General features: G+C 41.3%; 1 protein-coding gene across 3 annotated transcripts in view; it reads left to right on the forward strand.

The window, feature by feature from the left end:
- KCNC1 (potassium voltage-gated channel subfamily C member 1) overlaps positions 1 to 22182 on the forward strand; it is a 155272-nt gene extending 133090 nt beyond the window's left edge. The window contains exons 3-4 of one of the 3 annotated variants that reach the window (XM_034770205.1): positions 17729 to 17917; positions 20086 to 22182. In XM_034770205.1, coding sequence (XP_034626096.1) covers positions 17729 to 17917; positions 20086 to 20222 — 326 coding nt within the window. In that variant the 3' untranslated portion in view covers positions 20223 to 22182. The remainder of the gene's footprint in view (positions 1 to 17728; positions 17918 to 20085) is intronic. The other 2 variants (XM_034770202.1, XM_034770204.1) reach the window with 2 other exon arrangements.
- The last annotated feature ends 90 nt before the right edge of the window (positions 22183 to 22272 follow it).

Genomic DNA, 22272 nt, shown 5'->3' on the forward strand with positions numbered 1-22272 from the left:
TTAGATGGTAAAGAGCTTTCATTTTTTCTTTTCTGTTTTAAAACTCTCCCATTGCATCAGGTCGACCACAATTCATGCGATAGACTGTCTCTTTACTATTTTACCCTTCATGCACACGTACGGTTTTATCTGTCCATTCCCCTCAGGTTGCAAATGCTTATCACAAAGTCATCTCCAGGCAAGGAAGTAACTTCCTCATAAGTAGATGCTTTGTGGCTCTATAAATCAGGAGGAAAAGAGGGCACTCACAAAATGGTGGATCACATCTGAATGTCACTCCAGCTACCCAGTTGTTATGTGGGCAGGGAGACACCAGACTCGGAGTGGTTTAGTGGAGAGCTAGAGAATGACTTCTTACCCAGAAGTCCCTTGCTTTAAGTTCCTCCAACAACATATCCTGGTCCTTGAACTTTTGAGGACTTGGGGCCCAAGAACTCTGCGAGTTCAATTCAACTCCACACCGGTATCCTGAGAATACGTGTAACTTTGGTTCAATGTGGAACTGTTTTGGTTCAATGTGGAACAGCTCTAATGTCAGCTGTTGCTACAGTACATACGAAGTACTGATAGTGACAGCAAATTATCCATTTCTGCAATAATTGATTAAAAGAGTCTATTTATTTATATATATATATATATATACATATATATATATTTCAACAGCCCTATAACACACTTGTACTTCAACTGATGGAGATGGGCTCCGTAACCATGTTACTGGAGTTCTGATTCTGATCGCCACTATGCACCACTGATTGCAAAAATATTAGCCTTATATTTTAGTTTCCTATAAAGGAAAAGGTGTATGTGATTGAGAGACAAAGAAAGAAAATCATAAATCAGATCAGAGGCGCACTGTTAAAAACAAGCTCTGCACAGCCTTGTCTCCCAATCAGAAAGACCAGTGCATTAATCCATCTTGATACTCACTTTCTAGAGTAATCATGTACTCCTAGGTACTGTACTGTGTGTGAAACTTAGCAAGCGCCTCAGCATTCCGTGGAAATCCATAATGTACAAGTAATGAATGTTCTACATACTGTAAAACCTTTGGATTAGTCACACTGCCTAGTTACAGACAACCGATTAACTGTGATTAACTAGGAACCCCAAATCGATTATTTAGATCTCTAGCAAGAGATCCACCCCAATTCAAATATTTTCCCTTCAATTTTTATCTGTTAAACTCCAATACAGTTTCATAGCACTTTGTAGGAGATACAAGACAAATAACATGTACCTCTAGCACGTTCTTTAAAATATAGCCTGTTTAGTTGCTTACGACTGAGACATCAAGTACAGTTATGTCTGCTGTTTTTATAGCAATGTGATAAAAATTCACAAGATGGTGAAACGGGAGAAATGGTCCCACCTGTTACAGAAGCACTCTACAGAACAGTGCCCTCTTATTGGCAGATTCAGAAGTATGCAGTGGACCAAATGCTGTTCTCAGTCTTGTACATGCAACACACTGAAGTCAACAGAATTGTGAGGCCAGATTCTGATACCTTTACTCAGGCTGACCCTGAAAGCAGAAATTAGCCCCTAATCTATGACTCTGAATAGCTCCTTTGTGTGATGACATGGCTTTCTGGCCATTCATAGTTTGGGACTCCATCGTTCACACAGGGGGGTCTTAAGTGGAAACTAGAACTGGTCAGAACATTTCAAAAATGTTAAGAAAAATGAGGGGGCAATTGTGAACATGCCATTATTTCTCCTCCCATTTTCTGCCCTGCTCTACTGGAAGTGCTACTGATGTAGATAAGAGATGAGCTATGCAATAGAGTCTCTCCTAGGAAATGCCCCGTGACAGAACATACACATGTTGGGTTAATCATTTACACATCCAGGCAGTGATTCTCCACTGGACCTAAGCTCAGGAATGTAAGGGATGGTGCTGCCAAGGAACCACTCATGGCTCCTTGATTCTCAGCTGTCTGGCTGTGGCTTAAATTAAATCATCAGGGGGGAGGAGCTTTAACTGATGCCACTAATGCAAGGTGGCTCTAAACCAGTGACAAACTGGTCACAGCAGAGGTTTGCTCTGCCACACTTCCCCTCTTGGCAACAACTCTCCCTTATGTTTGGCAGGGAGGAGGCAGCTTCTGGGGCAGGTGGTGTGAAGCCATGGCAGCAGCTTGAAGCTGGCAGTGATCCCCCATGCAAAGGGAATTCCCCAGGGACAATCTCTGGTCACTTTAAATTCACTTTCTGCCACTTACGTAGCAAAGGGATCTTGGCAGATTGGAGAATTGGACCCAAAATGATACAAAGGAGTAAATTTCATCCATGACTAGCTTGACTGTAAAACTACTTGAGACCCAGACTTGATATATGCTATATACTATATAGGCCTAGTTGCCTATGCCTTTAAAACAAGCATATGCCTTTCGAGGCCCTGACCCCACCAAATAAGATTCTGTTGCTATTTACTATTTGTATTGCAGTATGACCTAGCGGCCACTGTCAAGATCAGGGACCCAATGAGAAAGAAAGAGATAATCCTCTACCCCAAAGACTTACAGTCAAATTGACCAAGAAAGGCAAAGGGTAGATAGAAGGAAGTATTATCTTCATTTTACATAGTGGTATTTGGGAGAAGATGAGATTAAGGTGACTTATCCAAGGCCATGCAGGAAGTCTGTATCAGAGTTGGAGACTGAGCTAAGATGGCCTGAGTCCCAGAAGCCTGCCCCTAACAAAAAAAAAAAAGACAATTAACAACAAATAGTAATAATAATAGTAGTAATCCCTTGCACTTGTATATCATCCAAGGGTCTCAAAATGCTTTGCAAGCATTAGGTCTCCTAACTAGAGCTGCATGAAAATCAAGTGAACCCAAATCTGAAAACAGAATTCAACCTAAACTGTTCAGCTTTACCAGGATTGTGCCCAAAGCCACATTCTGCCCCACAACGACACAAAACTCAGCCCAAGATCACAAACATCTGCAAAACAGGCCCAAGTTTCAGGTTGGTGACAAAGCCTCAAAATAGGCAAAACAAATCTCCAAACTACTTGGTTTGGGGTTTTGTTATGAAAATTTCACATGAATCTCCTCGTCCTCACCCCAGTGTGCCCGCCCAAAAGATGTGCTGGCTTTATGGTTATGTCCTACAGTATCCGTAGGAAGAGGTGGATGATGCTGTTTGCCAATCTATAATAGTGGGTCTGGAATATTAATAGAATCCATAACTCCACTTGATGTCTGTAACATCGCCTGCACTTTGATGCCACAAATCAGCTGCACTCAGACGGAAACAGAGAATGACCAGAGTTAAGCACCTAAAGAAAAGGAGATGGGTGATTTTTGTTCCCTCACACGCGAAAGGATCTACCCAAACCTTTTCTCTATATTAGGAGTTTGTATACATACACATAATTTGAAGGGAGACATTACAGGTGCTTTGACGCTGCTGCAGAACCCTGAGATAAGGATTCCCTCCATCCCGAGTGCTCAGCACACTGCCTTTATTTGAGCTATGGTCTAGATAGAGAGTATCCCTGGGTGTATGTATTGTGCACTCTGGGCAACGGCCTTGCAGAATGGTAAACAATGAAGGCTGAATTCTCCACTCAAGGCAGATCTTGGGAAACCAGGCTGTTGCTCAGAGCAGTGTCGGGGAAAGGATCGCAAGGAAATCCAGAGTTGGAGAGGAACAAAATAAACCAACACTCCATAGCTAGTGCATCACCTTTACATCTGCAGTAGCCTTTGCAGTTGTTATGCTTTGTTGCTGAGAGGGAGAATGACCAGTACCCATCCTCAAACTCTCCCACTCTTTGCATGGGATGGGACAAGACTTGACCCTAAGAATTTTTTATTTAATTGTAACATATCAAGAGAGAACTGATCTCCATTTATAAATATGATTTGGGGCTCCCTTTGGGTTCAGATTAATTTTTATCAGTGGAAACACTGTCTAGAAAAGTTGATCTAGGCTTAATTTCTTCTTCTCCTCCCCCCCAAATAAACCAAATAACCTGCACTCAAAAAACATACTGCCTCTGATTTTCAGGAGTGCAGAGGTCTCACAACTCCAACTGGAGTTAATGAGAGTTGCAGGTACTCAGTGGTTCTGAAAATCAGGTGTCTTGTCCACTAGTTGCAGTTTGTGATCGTAAGCAGGTTTTATGCAACCTATACTGCACATTTGGAAGATACAAGTGCAATGAATTTGTGGCTGTATACATACCCATACATATCATGATGGTCCACTAAACAACAGGTTTGCAACAAGGGGAATAGAATATTCCACTCAAAATACCACTTGAGATAAAGAAGAATCTCAATTGACGGTAGTAGCGTTGCTGTTTCTATCCTTGCTGTAGGCTAGCCACTAGATAATACACAACCACAAAGAACTGAGCAGTTCTCATTCACCCCCCAGCAGAAGGCAGTGGTGCTTATATATCCTAGATCAGTGATTTTCAACCCATGGTCTGCAGACCCATGGGGATCCACAGACTATGTCTAAGATTTCCAAAGGAGTCCGCACCTCCATTCAAAAAATTTTAGGGGTCTGTCAATGAAAAAAGGTTGAAAACCACTGCCCTACATAGACTATTACATTGGGCCTGAGTCACAAAGGTATAAGCGGGAAAAGGTCCCACACACTTCATTTTTGAATTGTAAATGGCCTTTCTAGTCTTTAAAATTCAAACACCATTTAATAATTCCTAATCCCAAATATCAAACTTTGAATATTTATAGAAAAACAGTGCAATAATGATCACCTTGGTGTCACCCAAGATTTAATCCCGGACCTCCAGCTACAGCATAAGCTCCTACAGCTTGAGATAAAAAGACTAAGTCCTCATGGCTGGCACCCGTCATGGTCTCATGTCTCCTGTAGGTCATGCACAGAGGCAGTTCTGTAATATCCCTTGAATAGTGGATTCCAATAGCACCTCCTAAACATTTCATTGGGCAATTATCCACCTGTGGTCTGGCTTCCTGTAGTAGCAATAGAACTATGGTATTGTTCTAATTCAGAATTTTAATTAATATAAATGTCATCAATCCATTAAAATTTGAAAAAAAATTAGGGAATTGTGAATGGAATATTGGTCTCCTAAGCCATGGTTCGGGTCAGGGAGACAGTGGCTGAAAGTTTTTACCATCCAATGGCTGTTAGGAGGCTTATGTGAAACAAGATGGTTGTCTCAGTCTAAGCTGTAATGGAGAAGGTGTGGCCAAAACCCCAAGCCACCGGGACTCTTCCTGGCAGACCTAGCTGAGTGGTCAAGTATTGAATAGGAATGGAAATGGAACTACCCTCTCACCCCTAAAGTGGAGTCTGTAGATAGGAAAGAAATATGGGGAAGTCTCCTCTACCTTGCTTGTGCTGTACCTTTTCTATGGTTAAAGAGAGGACTTCTGTTTTCAGAGTAGTCAGCTGAGCACTTTTCACATGTACTACATCACTACATCATTCGCATGTACTACATGTGAAACCAAAAAATAGCCTCCCCATTATCCCTTAGGTGGCTTCAGCCTTTGCTCTCTGGAAATAAACTGGGTCAGATCTTCAGCTAGTGTAACTTGATATAGCTCCTTCTGGAGCTACACCTACTGGGGGGGAAACACCCCATTGAGGTTGGCAAATAAGTATTATATCCCTTCAACAGATGGGAAAACTGAGACACAGACATCTAATTCTCAGGTCATTAAGCCCACTTTGTGCCAGTCCTCCAGCACAAAGCAGTCTTAAACCTGGTAGATTCAGCTCCTTAAGTACTCCCTCACACTCGTGGGAGCCTCCAATGGCACAGGCCTGCCCTAGCAGCTCCTACATCATTCACTAGTGCAGGTGGTGTTACTGGGAGGGAAAGGGTTGAGCTTCCCTCCATCTAACTGATCCCCAGTGGCTGGAATTGCCATTCTGGGTCATGGGAAGCCAAATGTAAAATAGAGCAGCTTTTACTTCTGAGCCCTGTTTGGCTGGAGCAGAGGCGTTAAATGATTTGCCCACTGCCACGGAAAGAATTGGTAATAGAGATGGGACTAGAACTCAGGCACCTAATGCTATGCTTAGCCAACTACACCACAACCCTCTTACTTTATACCTGATTTAGACTCTATCCAAGCTTTCTCTGTTTGTTACTTCTAAGAAGATTTGCTTTTACAAAACAAGCACAGACCAGAAGTAACCAGTAGTTTACCCATTTCTGCTCTCATTGTTCTTTGCATTCATCCATGCTCCATACCCTACAGATCATCATACTGTAGTCTTTATTTTTCAAATCTAAACTAGATCCACAATTTGGTGCTCTACGATCTTAAGGGAGATGAACTTTACCTAGCGAGGAACCAATACCTGGCTCTCCAGACTGAGCTTATATGTTGCACCATTCCCAAATACATGACCTACCCTAGGATTCACTGCAGTCTATGGAATCACTAGGATTTTAATTTGACTCACAAAAGTACAGGATCAGTGTACAGAATCATCTCTACAGAATCATCAGTGTACAGAATCATCTAGAGGTGGACCATCTCTAGCAGGGACTGCGATGTACCTCTTTGGAAGGCAGCGCTTCCAGGAGCAACACCTCTCACCATTGCATTATACACCTTTCTAATAGTATCTTCAGAGCAAGAAGCACTTGATCTATTCATGCTCCTGTACCTACTCCCTGTCTCCAAACTATCAAGAGACAGGAAGCCAATATGCTGTCACCTCACTTCAGGAAGTAACGCCTCTTGAAGGTGATATTCTCTGACAGTGATGTCACAATGTTGGCCAATCAGGGTTGTCTGAGGCGGTCACCTTATTCACTGAAGTACCTTTATTGGGGGACAACCTTACCTGGAGGGACCCATTTCAACATGGTGGTGAGTAAATATTCAGAGGTAGGTCGGGTTTGAGGAGCATCTGGGAATTTGTCTAGTATACTAAATTTCTGCTGTAGAGGAGACAAATTCTGCTCTCAGCTCTACCAACGTAAAGTCTGTTAGTGTGACATCTACTCAAGAATACTTCAGAATAAGTTTTAAAATATACAGTAAAATAATATTCAGGTGTTTGTTAAAGATAGCTACATCTGACTCTATACAAAGCATGAAAATCTTGGGGTAGCTAAAATTAAATTGAGTTGCTGTGTAGGAACAAATGAATTCTTTTACATGTTCTTCACATTTTCTCTTTCTCTTTTCTCTCTCTCTCGTTCTGTTTGTTAACATTTACTTGTTATTACTGTATGTTGCTTGCAACTTGTGTATGTTACAGACTGTCACATTTTATTCTGTGAAGTTTTTCTCCAATCCCCATCAACCTGAGCTCCATATTGGGCAGCAGAGGAGATTACAATACTGTTCTTTAAATGCAAAACGACAAGGAATGTCACAGACTATAGGTAACTCCATTGAGGTTGTCACACAAGGTATTAATGCAAAGAGTAAGTACATGATGCAAGAAAGCACTATCTAGCTAATGTGCTATTTCTTTCAGATAGTCTGCATGGAAAACAATTAATTTTCATTGCTCTCCAGCAGAAAATTCCCAAACCTATTGTCTTAGAGACCTGCTGTTTTAAAAATCAGTGATTCCCATCTTAGCACATCATAGTTCATTTTCAAAATCTCAAACCCACACTCTCTGTGCTGTACTTCCATCCATACCCTCCAAGCCATCATTTCATTGTCAATTGCTTGTGGCTTATTATATCTTCCCCATCATTCTTTTTATAATCTAATGTAGTTATATCCCTTGCACTTTGAGGGCCTGATTTAGCAATGACAAAAACAAACCTCTGTGCCTGCGATCCATGTTTCTGAATCCTACCCAAGGGTCTGGAGCCCATAAAAAAAAATATTTTTGTAGCCTGGCATGGTCTAGAGTGGAAGTCAAATGGATATTTTGTTGAATCAGGTCCTGGCTGAGGCTTTTGGTTGCCGCCTGCATGTTATTTGTGGGGTCTGGACGGGAATGATAAAAAGAGGCTGAGAGGTATTTTTGTGGGTTTTTTTCTAGAGAAACAGTATTAGGTTTATTGCTTCTAATCTCACTCTTAGTTGCAAGTGAGATATATTTTATTTCAAATTCACAATTGCCCAGACACTAAAGCAGCAAGGTTGTATTTTTATCAATTCATAATTTATTTCCATAACTCCTTATTCTATGGCATGCTCTGACCCTCCCGTAAACTGTGGGGAAACTGAAGAGTGCACCGGCAGAAGGGAGGGACATGGCAAAACAGCCAATTCCACCAATCAGAGATAGTGGCTTTCTCAGGTGCTCAGCAGCTCCCAGGATTTGATCCTACATTTTTACTGGTCTCTACAATCTCCTTTGGAACTTGGATTGATCACTTGTACACAAAAAAGGGCCATTTCTTAATAGTTCAGCACAGGCAATGAGAGGAGGATGGGAGGTAAAGTTGGCTTCAAGTCACCATTTACGTTTTCCCTAGTGTGGGGATGCCTAAAGGTTTGCCTAGCCCCCACCATAAGTTACAGCAGTCTCAGGGCTGCTTGAATATGCAATCAACTGCCTAAATGACCGCGTGGCTGAGAATAGCCAGAGCACAGCAATTCTCCAACCACACCCTCTCCTTCCTGGCCGTGCCCCCAATGCTGGTGGCTGCTGGGGATGTGTCAGAGTCATTACAGCCAGGGAATCCTCCTACACCAGTGGTGTTCCCTGCTGGACATATCCACCTCTTTATAAATACATCAGAGGGATAAATACCAGGGAGAGAGGGGAGTTCTTTAAGTTAAGCGCCAATATGGGTACAAGAACAAATGGATATAAACTGGCCATCCACAAGTTTAGGCTTGAAATTAAACAAAGGTTTCTAACCATCAGAGGAGTGAAGTTCTGGAATAGCCTTCTAAGGGAAGCAGTGGGAGCAAAAAACCTGTCTTTCAGACTGAGCTTGAGATGTTCAGGGAGGAAAGGGTATGATGAGACTGCCTATAATAGCATGTAGCCTGTGACTGTTAGCAACATAGACCTCCAATGGCCGGTGATGGGATATTAGATGGGGAGGGCTCGGAGTTACTACAGAAGATTCTTTCCCAGGTGTCTGGCTGGTGGGTCTTGCCCACATGCTCAGGGTCTAACATGGTCAGTGGTTCTCAACCTATTTACCATTGTAGGCCTCATCCAATATTACCTGTATGGACCTGAGGATGTCACATGGGCCACAGCTCTGTGCTAATTGGGCCACAAGTGGCCTGTGAGCCACAGGTTGAGAACCACTGGAACAGATCGCCACATTTTGGGGTCAGGAAGGAATTTTTCCCAAGGTCAGATTGGCACAGACCCTAGTGGTTTTTCATCTTCCTCTGCAGCATGGGGCATGAGTCACTTGCAGGTTTAAACGAGTGTAAATGGTCAATTCCCTATAACTTGAAGTCTTTAAACCATGATTTGGGGACTTCAGTAACTCAGCCAGAAGTTTGGGATCTATTACGAGAGTGGGTGGGTGACTTTCTGTGGCCTGCAGAGTGCAGGAGATCAGATTAGACTATCATGATGGTCCCTTCTGACCTTAGCGCCTATGAGTCTATTGTGGCCTTTTTACACTGCCATAATGGTGTAAAGGGGGGCCATAAAGTAAGAGTCAGGCTATAGATGTTCAGTGTAATGGTCCCTCCTCCAGTCATAGCACTTCAATTAGATTTACCTTCTCTGATGCAACAGTGTGAAGAGGCTAAATGCTGAGCAGCTGCTTCAGCAATGGAGATTATAGGCAGTGTTCATCTAAGAGATACTGTATGTTGGGAGTCGTGCGAAGCGTCAGGAGCTGAAGATCAGCACGCTTGCCAGAACTGAGATCCAAAAGAGCGTTAGTGTTTGAGTCCATCCCCTGTGGGACCATTCACAGGCTATACCCATGTCTGCGTGGTGCCCCCTTTGAAGTCAAGGCTATCAAAACCCTGCAGTGTTCTGGGCAAGTTGGGATTCACCAACTGAACCCCACAGGTTTGGTTTGCAAGGGCTGGAAGGTTTGCTTGGAGGTTTCAGTTAGACTGGACACCCTCAACAAGCAGATCTTCATCTTCCAAGTAATTAGTATCTTCCCAGCATTAGCGCTTCCCTATAATCAGTCATTTCTCCCCCCTTCCCACCCCATCCCCGCATCCAGACCCAAGACCCCTTTTCTTACCTTGATATAGGGCAGTGTCTTGCTGCTTCCCCTTCTGGGGCCAAGAGGACCCCTCTGCTGCACCTCTGGGTCTTTGTGGGGTGCCAAGCAGCTGCTCCTTCAGCAGGCTTTGGTCTTTGAGGAGTAGATGTGCGTACAGAGGATCACTGTCTCCTTCAATCCTTGAACAAGGGCAGGATATGCTGCTCCCTTCTCCGGTAGTTTTGTGCGAGCTGAAGAAAGAGCCCTATGTCTCCTGGTACCTGGCTCTCTAATCTAGGGCTAATGAGGCCCCAGATACGTTAGCATAATAGTAAGGGAGCCCTGGCAATGCTCATGCCCTGGGAGAGACAACCCATAAATCTACCATGCAGGATTTCCTTGGCTATCATGCTAAGGATTATGGGAGCATATCTCAGCCCCATTTCAGTTGAAGTGGCCCATTCACATTGCACCACAGGTCATGAAGGTGGCACCCTTTGCCTGGCAGTTAAATCCTATAAGCGTTGGAGAAGGCAACAACCCACAGTGAGTGCCCTTTCAATCCACCCAACCCCACAGCCTCTGCTATTAGGGAAAGTGGCCACTTCACAGCTCTGAAGACAAGAAAGGAGGGAGCTACCCAATCCCCACAAAACCCCCCTACACCTCCTGAAGACATTAAGATAAGAATGGCTCTGTTGGTTGTTATTGGGTAGTTGTTGGGGGCATGGAGAAGTTTAGCAAGAGGAAAAGAGACTTTGTTTGGGCTTCACAAATGCAGGAAGCATCTCTGCATATATTTGCCTGCATTCAGAAGCACAGAGTGAGGCTCCTGGATACACTGATACATTGAGATCTGTGAACAATTGGATCCAGGGTTCAGATCAAGTAGGTCTGAGGCTCAATGCAAATGTTTCTCACAGCTCTAACTCAAGCACAAGCCAACAATGGCAGCAAAGTCAAAGTGGCAGCCCTTGAACCTCTGACTATAGCTCATGCCATTGGGAAGGAGGAGAGCCCACAGATTGGGCATGGCCAGTCTCCATTATAATCCTCTTCCTGTATGGGTAGCACTCAAAGCACAATGGTAAAGACACCACACACAGAGGAGAGGAGATTTGTGTTTTGGCTGGACTGTCACCCTTGCCTTTGAGTTTCCTGGTAGCTTTTATTAGTTTGTATCATTATCTTTCTATTTCGAAATCTAATTTTTGTCTGGAAAAGTCCTTGGCATTTTAATGGCAGTTTCCTGAAGGGTGGGATGAAGAAATTTAAAACAAGAATCCCAATAAGGTAATGATGAAACAAACTACTTACCTGGGAGATTTGCTGGTGTTTCTCCCCATATCTAAGACAGCTGAGTATGGAGGACTTTTAAAAGCTTGTGTCATTAAATAAGCATTTGAAGGCAGTTTAGTCCTAGGAATGGGGCACTGGACTAGGATTATTCCGGAGACTCACCAGTTGTGTTACATTGGGCAGGTCACTACACCTCTCTGTACCTTCGTTTCCTGATGGGGAAAATGGGGGTCATCACACTTGCTTTCCTTTGTAAAGCAATTGGAGATCTACAGAAGAAACCTCTCTATAGGCCTGGTCCAAAGCCCACTGAAGCCAATGGAAAGACTCCCAGAACAAGCCCTAAAGAGCTAAGCACTATGAATTATACCATAATTCAGTTAATAGTCCTAGCATATCCATTATCTGATGGAAAGAGCTTCTTTGGTGCTCTTGTATTCCCATAGTAATACTGCATTTTGTTAGATATCATAATCTGGGGGTATATCATGCTACAGATTTTTATAAAGAACAAAATCTAAATGGCATTCTATGTAAAACAATGTTTTTATTGCAGTAATGCTCTAGGAGCCCCAGTCATAGACCGGGGGCCCAATGTGCTAGGTTCTGTACACATGCAGAACACCTTTTTGGTCCCTGCTCCAAAAAGCTTACAATCTAACACGAGACAACAGGCAGAATATGGTTCCCTGGTATTGCATTCCCTCCTGAGACCAAGCATCTTTCCTTGAAAAGGTCACTACAATTTCCTTGGCTTCAGGTTTTATTATTAACATGAAGCCCGATTCTGCTCCCATTGAAATCCACAGGAGTTTTGCAATTGGCTTTAATGGGAACAAGACCAGGAGTATAAAAACTGGCCCCGCTTTGCCCAAAGGTTTACTAATATTTAGGAACTATTTGACAAACCTTGGTCCTGTTTGGAGAGAATTAGGGCAATTTGAAAATATTGCTCCCTATGTCACCCATGTCACATCTCCAGTTCCGTCAGTGGAGATGACCTACTAATATCAGGATTTAAGCTGGCCCACAAAGCCTACAGTGCAAATTTCAGTTAACTGTGAAGTCATTTTGCATCCTTCACATACAATTTAAAAAAAAAAAAACTTAAACGGATGGAAAAAATAATTTGACCTAGGCTGATATTGCCAAGTTTAGCCTAATGCACATTTTTGGAACAAATATGTATCCAAGAATATAACAGAAATGATGCTACAGGCATCACTCCCATCACTTAAACGGTGCAGGATCAAGCCCTAATTCGTTTAGTTGCCTTACAGTAAAATCACAGTCCACTTTATACTTTTAAAGTAAAGTGTGTATTTAAAGTAAATGCTGGAAGTGACATTTGGGCCAAGTTTAGTTGTACACTTAAGCTCTGATCCAACGCTCACCAAAGTCAATGGCAAGACTGCAGTTGACTTCAGTTGACTTTGGATCAGCCACTTACTCCTCACTTACTCTTCACTCCCAGTGAAGACTGTGGGAGTTTTGAGTATTAACTTAGGTATAGATTGGGCTGAAATTTAAATTGCTGCATGTAAATCCATTACTGATATGTAGACTATCTAAAAAAATATATGATAATTCAGTCCCCCATTCACAGAAATAGAAATCTACTTCCCTCCACAGTCATTTCTGTGCATGACATCCCTTTCTCCCAAATATAGGCCAAATTGTCATCTGTGATCAGCACTGCAATTTTAATTACCACAGTGCAGATCTCAATGGCATAGCCTACATGTCTCGTGTGTAGCACTGCCATTGACATCAACACAAGTACTATGGGTGGAACAGGTTTCAGAAAACACAGAGAAATCTGTAGCTCAGATTGCAGAAGAATGATTTGCCCACAGTTCCTTATCTTTAGGAACCTCCTGAAATGGAAAGAAAACACTAACGTGGCTATTATTCAACAATGTGCATTTATAAATCATTAAATGCTCCGAGCGTAGCAATTGGGGATACAGCGTCAGAGGCAGCCTGAAACCAGGTGGGATGTAGGGGTGTCACTGAAGCCATTATAGGTCCAGTCTCATATGGGAAGATCTATGACCTCTGAAAACTCTTGTAACATTTGAGTAAATTTAATGCCAATGAAAGCAAGAAACTAACTATGCTTAATTGTACCACATATACTGTGGGGAGTTTTTGTACACATTTCCTGGCATAGCTTTGCCATGCACCTCAATCTTAGTTTTCGATACCCCTTCCATGGAGTTCTTGAGCAGAGATGTAGGGATGATTTCATGACATGAACAACCAGGAATGGGAGTGATGCTCTCAAATTCATTTTCACTTGTGACCTGAGCTGGAGGCAAGGCCACAGCCTAATACAATGAGGCATGAGTTTTCTGTATGCTTTGGGAGTGCTGTCTTTCAGATGAGATGTAGTGCCAAGGTTGTGACTATTTGTACTCATCGACAATTTCGTATTGTTTTTGGAAACAGTAGGATATTAACTCCAATGTCTCAGCCAAATGCCAACTTGAGTAATTTTGCCTAAATTCTCTCTGTAACTACAATTGGATGAGGCATGCTTCACTTCCTGGCTGTGGTGTGTGCTGTTAAATAGTGATGTGTTATACCCAGGACGTAGCTGCATTTTAGTGGTGGATGTAGTGCTCCATGGATTTAGTTTGCATTTCAGCTTGTACTTGCAGAGTGCTTCAGAGTGTTTGAGGGTGCTATCTAAATGATTGCTTATTATTAGATACGAGTCTGAGCCACACAGTTCTGATCTGGAGAAGGATACAAACTTTCCTAATGTTCAGATACACAGTTTTGGTTCAGGACCATCTCTAATAATTAATATAATAAGAACATAAGAATGGCCGTACTGGGTCAGACCAAAGGTCCATCTAGCCCAGTATCCTGTCTAACAACAGTGGCCAATGCCAGGTGCCCCAGAGGGAGTGAACCCAACAGGCAATGATCAAGTGATCTCTCTCCTGCCACCCATCTCCACCCTCTGACAAACAGAGGCTAGGGACACCCTTCCTTACCCATCCTGACTAATATCCATTAACGGACTTAACCTCCATGAAAGTATCCAGTTCTCTTTTAAACGCTGTTATAGTCCTAGCCTTCACAACCTCCTCAGGCAAGGAGTTCCACAAGTTGACTGTGTGCTGTGTGAAGAACTTCCTTTTATTTGTTTTAAACCTGCTGCCCATTAATTTCATTTGGTGACCCCTAGTTCTTGTATTATGGGAACAAGTAAATAACTTTTCCTTATTTACTTTCTCTACATCACTCATAATTTTATATAATTCTATCATATCCCCCCTTGTCTCCTCTTTTCCAAGCTGAAAAGTCTTAGCCTCTTTAATCTCTCCTCATATGGGACCCGTTCCAAACACCTAATCATTTTAGTTGCCCTTCTCTGAACCTTTTCTAATGCCAGTATATCTTTTTTGAGATGAGGAGACCACATCAGTATGCAGTATTCAAGATGTGGGCGTACCATGGATTTATATAAGGGCAATAAGATACTCTCCGTCTTATTTTCTATCCCCTTTTTAATGATTCCTAACATGCTGTTTGCTTTTTTGACCACCTCTGCACACTGCATGGACATCTTCAGTGAACTATCCATGACGACTCCAAGGTCTTTTTCCTGATTCGTTGTAGCTAAATTAGCCCCCATCATATTGTATGTATAGTTGGGGTTATTTCTTCCAATATGCATTACTTTACATTTATCCACATTAAATTTCATTTGCCATTTTGTTGCCCAATCACTTAGTTTTGTGAGATCTTTTTGAAGTTCTTCACAGTCTGCTTTGGTCTTAACTATCTTGAGCAGTTTAGTATAATCTGCAAACTTTGCCACCTCACTGTTTACCCCTTTCTTCAGATCATTTATGAAAAAGTTGAATAGGATTGGTCCTAGGACTGACCCTTGGGGGACACCACTTGTTACCCCTCTCCATTCTGAGAATTTACCATTTATTCCTACCCTTTGTTCCCTGTCTTTTAACCAGTTCACAATCCATGAAAGGACCTTCCCTCTTATCCCACGACAACTTAATTTACATAAGAGCCTTTGGTGAGGGACCTTGTCAAAGGCTTTCTGGAAATCTAAGTACACTATGTCCACTGGATCCCCCTTGTCCACATGTTTGTTTGACCCCTTCAAAGAACTCTAATAGATTAGTAAGACACGATTTCCCTTTACAGAAACTATGTTGACTTTTGCCCAACAATTTATGTTCTTCTATGTGTCTGACCATTTTATTCTTTAATCTAATTTTATTCTAATTTAATCTAAGCCCCAATGCAGCAATGAGTTCCACACTGAAAACAGTGGGGCTCTGTGCAGGTGTAGCTGTCCCCCCTGCACTTGACTCATTGTAGCATCAGGGCCTTATCCTGTAGATGTGAAGGCTAGTACACTGACCCACTGCATTGCTGATCCCCTTAAGGAATAGCAAAGTTCACAGTATATATCAGTGTGAGTTTTAAAGAACCAGCTCAGTATCATGTGATGTCATGGCTATTAAGGTAATTGTGTGGTTTTTGTGCAAAGTAAACAGGAGCATGAAATATACGTATATTATTCACACACAGGAATTGCAATCAACCTATGCCCCGAAACTTCAGAAACCTGTTCAAATTAGTCATCATTAATTTCAGAAACTATCTTTTGCTTCTGTTAGTGCGTCTGATGTATTAATAAACCTAGTTGGTCAAAAAACAAACAAAAAACCCTACCACTACCATATTCTATGGGGAAATGAACTGATCACTTCTGCAGGAAGGAAAAAAAGATACCAGTAGGAGGGTTGCAAAATGGAGTTGATTATGTGGGGAAACACTTTATCTGCTTGGGGAAAAATCAAGACATGAAATGCAATTAGCATGTATGTACATAAACAGTGTACATACCATACAATAGTATGCATACCATACATATGTGTCTATATCGGTGCGGATCATTTTATATGGTAATGAGAAGAGTGCTATATTCTCAAAAAGCCCTTACATATTATTTATCCATCATGCCCTTCTGAAACTATTGCTCTGGAAGGTTTGCTCATCCTATTTAATGCATTCTCTCTTTTTAGGGTTTCTATGTAGGCTTGGATTTATTTTCTTACTTGGCCTCAGCTCCACTGAAAAATATATGTCAAAATTGCACAGGGTTTGGAGCAAGTCAGCAGGTGTTTTTGGAAAGAGGGTTGAAATAAAGCTTATCGGTGCATTGTCCCTTTCATTAAGAACTGTAGGATCACCTGCAGTGTGCGCCCTACAGTATCTAAATAATAAGCATTGTGCAACCGAGGTTTAGAATGCTGCAAATTTCTGAATTGTACCCACTCAATTAAGCACATAGTTTAGCTCTTGTGTACGGGTTATATTTTGACTGTTTTCCCCTCCTTTTAGCTGAAATGTCCCTATTGAACTGTGCCATATTTTGAGTATATTCTCAATATACTAATTTGCACTTTGAAAACATTTTACAAATCTTGTAAGAGCACTTTAAATTGTTTTATGACTGTGAAGCAAATCACATACAGAAAATATTCCAATCTCAGTCTATCTTCATGGGGACATGTGGAGTAAAGTGGACAAATTTAATGACACATTTTCAATATTTGCAGTCAGAGGGTAAATGTTACTTAATTTATTTTCAAAATCCATGGGCTGCTGTATTGTTTTTCATCTGTAGCATCCTCTGCTGGCATTGCATAAGCTACATATGTCACAGAATAAAACATCAGAAAGTGGATTGTTTTTTAAAATCCATGTTCTGCTGTCACATTCCCATACATGATGTATGCTGTGCGTCCGTCTAAAATGTGTACTACCATTCTGTGTATTTGAAAATATAAGCAAAACAAAGCAAACTGTTCAAACTTTGGGGATCTTTTGCCCACGTAATATTGTACAAAGATATAAATCTGCATGAATAGAATTTACTCAACTACTACAATGCAACTCACCATTAACTGCCTCTCCAAAGTTCTATGTGTTTCAGTAGTTTTCATGAGACACAGATCATTCATATGCCATCATATGTCATGCTAAACATAATCCAGTTTCTAACTGCAGTCTTCTGCTCACAGGACTAGGAACCAATGCAAAGCAGTTTCTGAAACTGCCCCATATATGTGGAAGTACTGTAGGTTGCTGTTCTATCTAATGAGATAACATTTCGTTTCTCCTTCCACTTAACATACTTTATTTTATGTTGGTGTAGTGTACAAAGCCACTGTATCTAGGACAAATGTGCTACCTTTTACGCATCACCATGCTAGTCCTTAGCTGTGATCCCGAACCTACAGATTTAACTCTGATAAACAGTTCTTAGTGTTTCAATAGCCTTCTGCTTATATGTTTGAAGATTCGAAACTGAATGGTGAGGTGGCCAAGGCGGCGCTGGCAAATGAAGACTGTCCCCACATAGACCAGGCTATAACTCCTGATGAGGGCCTGCCCTTTACCCGCTCTGGCACTCGGGAGAGATATGGACCCTGCTTCCTCTTATCAACCGGGGAATATCCCTGCCCGCCTGATGGAGGAATAAGAAAGGGTATGTAGCTGAGGTCCTGTAACCACATAGTTAGTGACCTTGTTTAAAAAAAAGAGAGAAAAAGTCATCTACTAGTTATCATGGACTAGTGGGCTTGGTTTAGATATGCACTAAAATAACAACCTGATGTCTGCATTTTGAGTTTTTCGTCTATTTCTTTGGGAGAGGAAAGCTGCTAGAGCTACCATGTGCAACTGCAGTTTAGTCTTCCATGTTAGCTAGCTCAGTGAGCTTCAGCGCCCAGTATTCTGCAATGTCCTTAAAAGATTTCATCCTCCAAAGACACATCGATTAATATTTATGACAGCAGTGAAGGCTGCCCATTTGGAAGACTCGTAGATTGCAATGTGCTGTGAATGGCAAACACTTGGTGGGCAAAAATAAATAAATGCCCCAGCAAATACCAAGAACCACAAAGTGATTATTCAGCTGTGTTTATACAGCACTTCAGTTAATTTCTTTGTCATGCCTAGCTGTATAATTGAACACAGAGAGAGCTTCATATGGGAGCATTTGTTAGCATAGACCTCTTTCAGGGCCATAGCAACAAAGAACATGGCCCCCTCCGAACGGTGGCCCCCTCCGAACATATGTCCGGGTGGGGCCCCTTACAATGCAGAAACTGGAATGCGGTATTTATTTTGCCACTTTTAGGGGCCCCCTTCCTTGTGGGGCCCCCTCCGGTCGGAGGGCGCTCGCTACACCTCTGACCTCTTTTATGACTGGAAAGTAATCTAACTAAAATTGGTTTCCTCTGGTAAACTAATATTTACCATAATTAATTTTTGAAATCCTGACTTCTCCCAGAAGTAATTTAGTTTTACTTAGATAATGGTCAGAATCATCCATATAGTCAGCAACATTAGGTCCTAAAATAACAAACAAACAAAAAAGACTTCCTGTAATTTTTTTTTATGATAGACTAAATCTTGCCCAAATGGTTTAATCCAAGAAAAGCAAGGAAACCAAAAATGCAGATATCTTTAAGTGCATAAAATTAGAACTACATATGTGCATAATTGGTAGTGGTTAATTTCACTAAGAGTTAACTATCATTGAAGCAGTGTCCGTCACTAGTGTACTGTATAGAGTATATAATATATTCAGTATTTTAAAAAAATGCAAAGATTCTATTATGTAAACCATACCATGGGCATGGGTTTTAGAATTCCCATGTGCCATTGTATGATGGACAACAGTCTATAGTAAATGCCAGTTATAGATAGTGTATGTAATTATAATTTCTAGGTTTATCGTTAACAAAGATATATTTGGACCACTGCACTTTCATATGAAAGTATCTCTGCTAAAATTTACCTTTGTAGCAAAGTGTTTTACCTGATTCTGTATTGGATAAGCACTGGCCATTTTCATTCAGCCTGAGCCAGTTTGGGTTGCTTCAGTGAATCAGGAGAATGCTCCAAGTGGCACACCTTTTGGTATGAGGAATGTATAGTTCTCATGATGCACTGCAACATGAAGCAGGCTCTCTCTACTGAATGAAACAGAGGCCGGTTGGCTAAAGAGTAACAAATGTCAGCATATTGTTGGCCTGTTCGAAACACGTTGAGAGCATCTTAATTGTTGTTCCAACTGAATTTCATCCATAGTTTGTGCAACTATGTGTGTATACTAGCTGAGGTTGTTTTTGTGCATGTCTGGAAAAGGATGGGAGTGGGGGGGAAAGGGGAAATTGAATGCATGCAAACTATTTTTTTAAAATGCGGTGAGCAAATGAGTAGTATCTCTATAGCAACGGAACAAATACTGTTTTTTTTAAAGCTACGAGTCACCTTAATTTTTGCCTGAGGTCCAAATACATGAGTCAGTGGGGGAAAGTGCAATTGAGTTTACACTGAAAAGAAACAGAAAAATCCCTCCACTTGACTCCCTCCCTCCCCCCAGTTGTTTTAAGACAGAACTATGACACTGCCTACATTATTATATAGTCTGCCCATTCCAGAGAAACCATTCTGCTTCCTCCCCTCACCCCCATTTTTTTAACTTCCTCTTACTTACATGGCCTTCTGAACCACGTTGCAAGCGATACTACTCTCAGCATGTCAATGCATGAGGATGCTACTTAACTGGCCACAATGTTGACCTCATTCTTAGCCCATTCTGTTGTTGATCCAATGCTGTACTTTGCATTTTTCTTTTAAATGAAGGTTACGAAATGTCACGGAGCCTTAACAGCATAGCTGGCATAAGCGGAAAAGCGATAGGATTATCCTCAGTGTCTGCGCCCTACAGCTCTCCTAGCCCAGTGAGACGTTCTTGGTCTCCCATCCCATCTATTTTGTAGCATGGATCAGTAGCAGAGAATGGTCTAAAAAGCTTTATTTACAATTAGCCTATGCTATGTTTCATATAATCCAGGTGACTAAGTCTGAAGATGTCATGTCTCACAGTAGCACCTCCTGGGCATGGTGTTACTACTGACATTTGGTGACAACACCCTTAAATAGTATAAAGATGACACTAGGTGGGCATTAAATAGTACTGGTGGGCCATATGCTGCATGGTAGTGGTACATAGGATGAAGGGTGAATGCACCAGATAATTTCTTTAATGGTCCACCATGCTGGTATGTGCTTATCTTGGCTAATGGTGGATCCACTGGCTCTTATGGAATGGGGTAGGCATTTAGTCAATGCTGAAACGTGCCAACAATTGAAGATTTTGATTTTCTCAGGATATATTTGAGCCATAGGAACCCTGCAGGAGTTTGAGGAAACAAGCACAGTAGGATGAAACTTTGCATGGGCGCCTATTATAAGTTGAAAGCAATACTCAGATACACTGAAGAGAGGTCTCAGTCTGGCTGACTGCATGGAAAAAAAATCCTGTTGAAGAAGAATATGGCTGCCTCTGCATGTAGCTACTCTACCTTTTCCTCCTTCCTTTAAAACTAAAATGCCAAGCTTGATTTGAAAAGCACAGGAAAGAAGCTCAAGTATTGATTGTATTCTTTACATGCAGATCTTTGCAAAGAAAGTCCTGTCATTGCTAAATATATGCCAACAGAGGCAGTCAGAGTGACTTGACAAGGCGAGATGGAGATGAACATTGATGGCTAATAAACATCTGTGTGGAACTGTGCAGGCATAGAAGACCTCCTCATTTGGACAAAGTAAACTCGCTCCATGCAGGTTTTAAGGATGATTCTATGTGGTTTCAGAGTTGTACTAGAGATGCAGGCTTTTTCTACGGCCAAAATGTAACAAAACTGTAGAAGATCTCTTCTTCCTTTCTTTTTTGTTTTGTTCATAGCATGAATTGCATGAAGTAAACAAAAACTGCAATTGTATGATTAACTTTAAGGGGAAAAAAAAGAAAGTTATATATTTTCTTTGAAAGCTCTTTACTTTTACATACATTGTTGTAGCCAAAATGTAAAACATTATAAAACTGTACATTTCTTTGCTATGGATTGCTTCTTTTTGTATACAAGATACAGAGTAATGGTTTTAAAAAGTGCAATCAGGCAGTCATCGGTCATATTGACCATGCCTTCATATCTCATCACACTGACATGGAAATCAAGAACTTTTAATTCAACTAGAATTGTGTAAATTTAGGAAACTCCTTTTTTTCCTGTCTGTTTTCGTTGGCATGCTTGTGACACATGGGACCTTTCTTTGGACCTGATGGTAACAGCTGGTCTAGATTTAATTTCCAGCTCTGGTTATGTTGTATTTTATTGATGTATAGATCCAACGTGAAGACCCTTCATAACAAATTGTTCATATTAAGTAATCAGTATGGATTTGAAACAAAAAAAAAGTGTAATTTAAAAACTGAGACTTATAGTACAAAAATCAGGAGAATACTCAAGTATAAACTTGTCTCAAAGTTTAAGAAACAAGACAACAGCATTGTATGCAATTTAGTACTTCTGAGTAAAATGCATGCACAATGTTATGCAAAACAATTCTAGCATGAAATAAATTTTGTATCATGGTTTCAGTGCCTGCTGTACAGTGTAAACCAGAATTATTTTCTGAAGTGATCAGGGGTTTCCAGAGACTTGCTTCTGAAATCTTGAATAAATATATAGTGTTCCCAACAGAATTGCTGGAGAGAAGCTTGGTATTGGTTTGATTCTAAAATGGTAATTTTGGTTAGTGGATAACAAATGAAGCCTGCAAACACTTGATACAACCAATGTCTGAAGTTTTCACAGCACTAGTAAATATTACCAGGGAAGATAAAATCTAGAATTATTTAGGTATCTCTTCATTTCCCCCCAAATAATAAAAGTTTGTCTTTTTAGTAGATGAAGTGAATTCAGTTTTTCTTACTTCTGTGAGTCTGTCTTAACTTGTTCTTCACTGAGCCCTAATAATCCACCA

Source organism: Trachemys scripta, chromosome 4 (assembly GCF_013100865.1).
Source record: "Trachemys scripta elegans isolate TJP31775 chromosome 4, CAS_Tse_1.0, whole genome shotgun sequence".
In the NCBI taxonomy this organism is placed as follows: Eukaryota; Metazoa; Chordata; order Testudines; family Emydidae; genus Trachemys; species Trachemys scripta.